This window comes from Saccostrea echinata, unplaced genomic scaffold (genome assembly GCF_033153115.1).
Source record: "Saccostrea echinata isolate AGI-Se365-2 ecotype Australia unplaced genomic scaffold, CSIRO_AGI_Sech_v1 ptg000032l, whole genome shotgun sequence".
NCBI classification, from domain to species: domain Eukaryota; kingdom Metazoa; phylum Mollusca; class Bivalvia; order Ostreida; family Ostreidae; genus Saccostrea; species Saccostrea echinata.
The window spans coordinates 5,401,122-5,409,083 of NW_026889781.1; the positions used below are offsets into that span (position 1 = coordinate 5,401,122).

At 34.2% G+C, this 7,962-nt stretch overlaps 1 protein-coding gene across 1 annotated transcript; it reads right to left on the minus strand.

The window, feature by feature from the left end:
- Positions 1-1,453: 1,453 nt before the first annotated feature.
- On the minus strand, positions 1,454-5,657 carry LOC133197876 (uncharacterized). Its single transcript, XM_061334059.1, has 4 exons — positions 5,588-5,657; positions 5,261-5,302; positions 4,927-4,956; positions 1,454-2,406 (listed from the first exon to the last, which is right to left on the minus strand). Exons 1-4 carry the CDS (start codon positions 5,655-5,657, stop codon positions 1,808-1,810), a joined length of 741 nt encoding a protein of 246 aa, XP_061190043.1. The 3' UTR covers positions 1,454-1,807.
- Positions 5,658-7,962: the final 2,305 nt, after the last annotated feature.

Sequence of the window (7,962 nt, forward strand, 5' to 3'; positions counted from 1 at the left end):
AATATATTACTTCATTACCTTGACCTATACGTTTGGCCTACTTATCAAAAAAATTAACTTTGGCCATAACTTCTGCTCAAAAAGAGAAAGAGCTTTCATTTTTTTTTTTTACATGTATATGTACATGACCTGAGGTAAGACCTTTCGGATTGTATTATGATATTTAACCTCATGATCTTGATCTTGGTCCCGCCTCTGGTGTTTTGGGGGTCCGCGTTTGCTCTGCTCCTGTTTTGTGTTGTTTGGTGGACTTTTGGGCTTGGGTGCTGTTCGTTATCTCCATATATTTCATGCAGTTTTGAGGAGCTTTAATATTTGCCATAATTTTTATTAATTCAATAATTTAAATTTTTTGTATGATGGACACACAAGACAGGACACACAAACAAGACAGTAACATGCAATTAATGACTGCTTCCCAACCACTAAGACACCGAAAGAGGGAGAAACAATTCTTTGAATTTGCTTGTAGTATATCTTATGACACATATTATGTTTTAGGAAAATTTCGCGAATTTGCTAGAGAAAATGACGTTTAAACATGTAATGCTGTAGTATGTTATATATGAACTATTCTCTTTAAAGTGTTATTCATGTTTATCGCTCGACAATAATATTGAATTTCCCTTATCCCACCCTAAACAAATGTCAAATATCCTGCACGCCATGATAAAATATATATTTCAATATAACAATAATCACAATTCATGAACTTTTTTCTCGCTCAAAAATGCGAAATAATTATCTCAGAAAATTAGTGTGCCAAAAGTTTGGTCATCTACAATAGGTTTGCAAGATTTCCGAATAATTATACAAAATAATTTACTTGGATCAAGCAAATATTACATTTATAAAGGTATATCCTAATGCACCAACCTTCCATGATATCGATTAAAGCTTCACTTATGACAAATGTTTACATGGCTCTGACAGTTTTGAAATGCCTGGTTACACTTTAACTTTAGTTTTGTTTAATATGTCAGCAGTATATCCATATCTTTTGAGCATTTTTAACAACTCTAGATTACAAAGGGATTTTTCGAAGAAAAGTTTGTCAAGTACACAGTAAAAAAAAGAATGCATTCTTTTATTCTTACTTAATTTCTGTTTGAATCCTTTATCTCTGTTCCGTTTGCACAGAAAGTTTTCTTAAATGTTGCCCCCAGAACGGACATCATTTTTAACCATCCCACTATCTTCACTTAAACAAACCATCCAATTACTGATTGAAGTTTCGACAAGTCCTTCGTCGCCATATTTTATTTTTTTGTCAAATCATTATATATTACTGGAAAAGATTTTTCAAGATTTACATAAAACGTTTCAGTTCTTTCTTGCTCGAGTACGATACGACTGAGTTAACCATAGACACACAAGTAATCTACATCTTGACTTTATTATCACATTTTGACGTAATAAACATGAAGCAAAATATTATATAACCCAAGCTATTTATAGAAAATATTTGCCAAATTTCATTTTGATGTGAATTGTATTTATATACATACAGAGATAGATCGCGAAGGTTTTGATCAAATCACGTATCTTCTATATCTGAACGATTTTTTTTAGATAAATTTTAATAGTAATTTATTTTTATTTTCAATCACAATAATGGGTGTATGTAGAATATTTTTCTATGTACATGTACTTCATAAAGAACCAGGTTTGATTCGCTCTAAACGTTATTTCGTACATAAAAATACGTATAATATGAAAGATACAGAAAATGGAAATGGCTTCAATGGAAGCATGATTTCAGTAAAAGAATATTCGCTGTATTTGTGTTGCACTTTGTTACATTTTTCTAGTTTTCTTCTTCATCGATATGTTTTAAATCCTCTTTGATATGAAGATCTTCTTCTCTTCTACTCCTATCATCCTCAACATCTCTGGTCTGGTAGACCTCTTCGAACTTCTTCCATTTGATGTCCAGGGCATCCAGCAGATCCTTCCAAGTTTTCTCTGTAAAAGCCTTTACTTTACATCGCTTGTGATCCATTAACTTTTTCAAACCCTTGGTATTTTTATCGCTGAGCCTCTTTTTCAATCCGTGGACATGTGGCTCCCCCTTCGTTATGCACGAGCGCCGTTTTATCTTATAAAGACTGGCAGCGTATATTGTTAATTGCACTTGTCTTTTTCTCGTTAGAAAATCAAGCAGCATGCGTGCGCAGTATTCACACGGTGAGTTGTTGAGGTAAACTCTTACTCTCATCAATTCTTTCTTGTACATGCCGGATAGTCTTTTTATCAGAGTTTGCTCTGAATGTCTTTTGACGCTCTTTATGACCTTTGGATCTTGGCCACTGACCCAGTAAACTAACAGAGTGATTCCTGCATAGGACCAGTTGTATTCATGGTTTAAGACAGTGTTGTACATGTGGTTGAAGACATCCACAGGATCTGTAGAAGTACATGTATATTTAAAGAACTTAAAATCTTTATTAAATGTTATTTATCTGAAATATGGAGATGGTCAAAATTTTAAACTATAACCCCATTTAAATTAAAAAAATTCTAAATCGTACAGTTTGGAGTAAAATAAAGCTTCAAAAAAGATTTAATAAAAAGACCACAGTTAATAATTAAGTTTTATGTATAATTTCTTTCCTTTTAATTACTTTATTTTGAGTCGTACATGTACCTTTGAATAACCAGTAAAAGAGAGTGTTTTATATTGTTTTGTGGATTTTAGTCGTACAGTGTATTTTTTGACAAAGGTATCAGTGACGAACTGAAGTCAAACGAGTCCACAATTTTATTTCTAAGAGTTTTTTTTATGGATTTTGTCAAAAAGGTAAAAATCATGTTGAATATAGATTGTAATGATATGTAAGGAGAAATATCCCTCTGCAAAGAGATACATTCCTTAATTTTATATGATCACTCTTTCTTCTTTAATTACCGTTTACGATAGCTCAGTCGGTAGAGCGCTCGCTCCGTGATCGGGAGGTCGTGAGCTCGAATCTCGGCCGCGACTGACCTAAGTTGATAAAAAATGGGTAGCAGCCGTTCCTTTGCCATGCACTCGGCACTTTGAAGTGAAAGTTGCGGGTCCTTCGGATGAGACCTTAAAAACCGAGGTCCCGTTTCACGGCAAACGTTGGCAAGGTAAAGATCCCTCACTGCTAAATGGCCCTGAGTGCCGAGTAAAGGTCAAAATTTGAAGCCCTTCACCGGTATATGGTAACGTCTCTATATGAATGAAAAATTCTCGAATGGGATGTAAAACAACATACAAACAATCCATTTTTTAAATGCTTTTTTATCTTCAACAATGATTTGTATCAAGTTTGCCTCTATGTTAAGCATGTTTTTCCCCACATCTATTGATAAATTGTTAAAATTACAGAAAAAAAAATGTTTTTGTAAACAATGTTTTGCTTTTAAATAAACAAGCTGTTGTTCCCCCTTAATTCTGTGATTTGGGACTGATCAATCATTAAACGGCCCATTGAATGAACTATTCTGTTTCCCTGCATGATAACTGACATGTTATTCACTGTGTGGGAACTCGAATTTTTTTTTTTAAAATGACAACTGCTTCTTCAATAAAATAGGAACCGTAATTTATTTTTTTTTTTTCATTTCTTGTGAATGGTAACCTAAAAAATAACTTTGTAAAAAATCACTCTGATCTACATATATACACTTGAAAGCTGATATAAAAAAGGAGTTTTGAATTCCTCTCTGACAGTGTCTATCGTCCTTAGAGACCAGGTTGTCCAAAAATCACTTTTTAGCTGACGTATTTTTATATTCTAATGAAGCAAAATTTATTCATAAAACATCTACATTAGACAAAACTATCACCTGCATATGGTGTTTGTCCCAACTAATTCGATATTCAATAGCATGCCCTGAGTATGATCAATTTTTTAACCGAGCGAGGCTACTGACAAATTAGTTGTTGTAATAGGGATTTCAACAGTCTTGTTTGAAGTCAACATTTTATGAATTCTATGGTCGTTATAATGGCCTAGTAAGCAATTACAATCTATTGTCTGGATCTTATGGATAATGATAAAGGGTGAAGATAAGGAACAGTAATCGATCTTAAAAAAAAACTTCAAACAATACGATGTGAAAAGGGTATGAGCACGGATCCCTGGAAATTCCGAAGATTGGATCAGGTGCATAGGAGGAGTAAGCATCCCCTGCTGACCGGTCGTATTTGACTGACATATTTCGTATCAATTGGAAGGCCTTTGTTCAATTCTAAACTTGACAACGGATTTCTCAGTTTACCTGGTCAATGCATAGGGCTCACGGCGCGTGTGAACGTCCGAAGGGGAATGCTTACTCCTCCTTGGCACCATATGCAATCTCTGAAATTTTCAGGGGTCCGTGGTTTGCTGATCAATGGTTTGTATTGACTGTACATTTTCTAGATTGATCAATGCTCGTAATCTTCTTCTATTGCATTCAATAACTCGTGGTTCACATATAAACTTAACCAATGTTCATGATCCTATATGTCCATTTTGATGATAGATTTTGTTTGGGAACTTAAAACTTGTAATTCTTTAAATTTTCTCCTCCTCCTATTTTTTACGCTTCTGAAATGAAACACGTTTAAGTTCATAGAACATTACGTCGCATAATTGTTAAAATTTAAAACATTTTTTTTTTGGGGGGGGGGTACACTTTTAAGATCTCACACCAGCAATGAACAATACATATCGTTTTAGATTTTCATTGGTCCAGTCAGTTCAAAATCGAGCTGCATCTTAGTTCTATTGAATGATAAAACGACACAAAGGCTTCTATATTCATCCTTAAATGTTCAATATGACTAGTAAAGGTTAAACAAACATTTAAAATATTCATATATAAGAGGTTATATATATTACATACAGAGCGTACACTACAGGTAAACACATATTGACTATGATCGATAATTCCTGTTCGTTATTAAATTACCTGCTTCGGGCTCATCATCGCTAATGCCCTCTACAAAGAACAGAATGAAAACATTAAGAACATACTAAAAATTGAAAACGTATAGCTCTCTCTCTCTCTCTCTCTCTCTCTCTCTCTCTCTCTCTCTCTCTCTCTTCATTATTGCTAGGACATGATTGTTTCCTTGAAAGAAATCCATAAATACTTCGAGTGCTCATTGTTGATTAAAAGAAAAGAGTCAGGAACACAAGGAAAAGGAAAAAATATCAAATAATCAAGACAATAAAGATATATGCATGTATGTACCAATACATTGCGTTTTAATTAAAAAAAAATTGAATGTTTTTATATTTACCATAATCAGTCTCATCATCAGAATCATCATCGGAGTCGCTCTCTGTAAAAGAAACGATGTTTTAATCTCCAGTGTCATTGAGGAATAATTATACTAGAATTGTTGTCACACTATATAGTTTCCTATATACCCATATTTAAAGAGCACAACACTTTTACTCATGCCTTTTAATTGATTGCATATTTTGGCATTTTGACCAGCAATTAATTACATGTTCCTAAAGTTTCTATAAATCGAGAAAGTATAAAATTTACATCATAGTGATGTGCTTCTCGATCATTTTAATTGACTTGAAATTATTTTAAAGTAAATTATTAACCACATTACCTTCATCATCTCTTCTCTGTAAGTCAAAACTCCCTTTTCCACAGGAGTCAAAATCAGTCTTCTTATACATAACGACAGGTACACGTACACGTCCCAGAGTATTTCAAAGTATTGTCAGTAATTCTGTAGAATGGAAACTTGTGCTAGGAAATAAACAGAACATGTGTTATAAAATCTAGGCATACTCTGAACCTTTTGAAAAAATTCATAATTCATTGTTATTTAATACACCAGGTTCGCCAAAGTCAATGATAAACTATTGATATATTTTTTTTTAAATGTAAATCACAACGGACGAAACGAAACATGATATCAGTGATACATGTTAAAGGATTTAACATGATTTAACACGATTTGAATAAAATTTTTGAATGATTGGAAAATTGCTGATCGGCAGTCATCCAGCAATGCACAAATATTACTACATTATGTTCACTAGTAAGATATCTAGTGACCAGGCGCGGATCCAGAAGTTTTTTCCAAAGGGGGGGGGGGGTCCATTTAATCTTCCCAACTGTATTAAACCAAGAAAATTTCATGCTAAAATCCATTTTCCAAACGTGAAAAATACATATTTCGTGGTGGTGATGATGGGGTCCATATTTTCTAGAGGGGGAGGGTCCAAAGTCATTTTTTATTTGCTTCACTATATACTTTTATTAATAACTCTGCAAATTCCAGGAGGGGGAGCTCCGAACCACCCCCACCCCCTCTAAATCAGCGCTTGTGTGACGGTACACGTAGTCGTTATGTGCATATTGACGTCGGTTACAAAATGTACCTAACCTAACTGCAAATATCCTAGGGGTACATGTAAGTATTGTCTTCAGAGAAAATATATACCTTAACGAGCCTTTTTTTCCTCCGGCATAACGGACGAAAATATGCATCATGCATCAGCACATGTTGTCATTGGCGACGATATGCACTGTGAACATTTTCACATTTTATCAAAGATATATTGAATCGAAGAATATCCACTAATAAAGAAAGAGAGAGAGAGAGAGAGAGATTCAATCAAACACACACAAACACACACACTCTCTCTCTCTCTCTCTCTCTCTCACACACACAGGGAGACAGACAGACAGCTAGACAGACAGAAAAAGATACAAAAGGATAGAAAAATTCTATTTCAGGAAGATAAGTAGACATGTTATATATATTTATTTAGCATGACTCGTAAAACGGTAGGGCGAAAAGGTTTTTGTCAGAGATATGTGTCCAGAATTGGTGTACATCACTATAATATGCCCAGATACCTCATTTATCTGATAAATCTGCCTATTTAATTCTTTCTTTCCCTTATACCTGGAGTATGAATGTTAATGTTTGTCTTCAGTAGTAACAATTATTTGAAAAATACTTAAACATGTACCGATATGTCTGGAGATGGGGGCGATATTTTAAGCTCACCAGAGATGAAAGTTTAAGTGAGCTTTATCTTATCATTTCTGGTCTGTCATCCATCTTTCTTACCGTCTGTAAACCTTTCACATTTTCAGCATCTTAATTAATGAGTCAGTTTCAACCAAATTAATCAAAAGCATTCGTGGATAAAAGGGATTAAAGCTTTTCAAATGAAAAGCCACCTCCACTTTCAAGAGCAGATAATTAAGAATTAGTGAATAAGTGAAATTAAAAAAAAATATATTTTTCTCAAGAACCACTGTGCCAGAAAAGTCGAGACTTATGTGAAAGCTTCATTATAAAATGCTCATTCAATTTTGTTTAAATCTTAACACCATGGAGAGGGGTGGGGCTTCAATAGGTGATCAAAATTTTACATAGGAATATAGGCATGTATGGAAAAATCTTTGAAAACCTTCTCAAGAACTGCTGGACCAGAAGAATTTATACGTATGTGAAAGCTTAATTACATAGTGTGCATGTACATTTAAGTCTGTTCAAATCATGACCCCAAGGTGTAGTGTGGGCCACAATGTGCGATCGAAGTTTTACATAGGAATATATAGGAAAATGCTTTAAAAATCAAAGCAATGATATATATATTTATTTGGAAGCATTGTCAGGTAATATACCGACGGACGACAATATGTGCAGTTAGGGTGGATACCTGTACACATTATATCGGCGACAATGAACATGACGGTCATACATATATGTACCATCACAGTCTCAACAAGTCACAGAACTACAGAAAAAAAAATCGTTGAGCAACAGCATCTGTTGGGCGACAATATGTGCAATGAGGGTAGGATGTATAACTTTTCAGCTGGCGACAATTTGTACCTATGAGCGACAAAACGTGCAGTAAGGGAAGGTACATATTGTCGCCGACGACAATATGTACAAAATGACAATGTGAACCGTCACAAACCTTCCATATAACATCATTTATCTGTTTCTACATT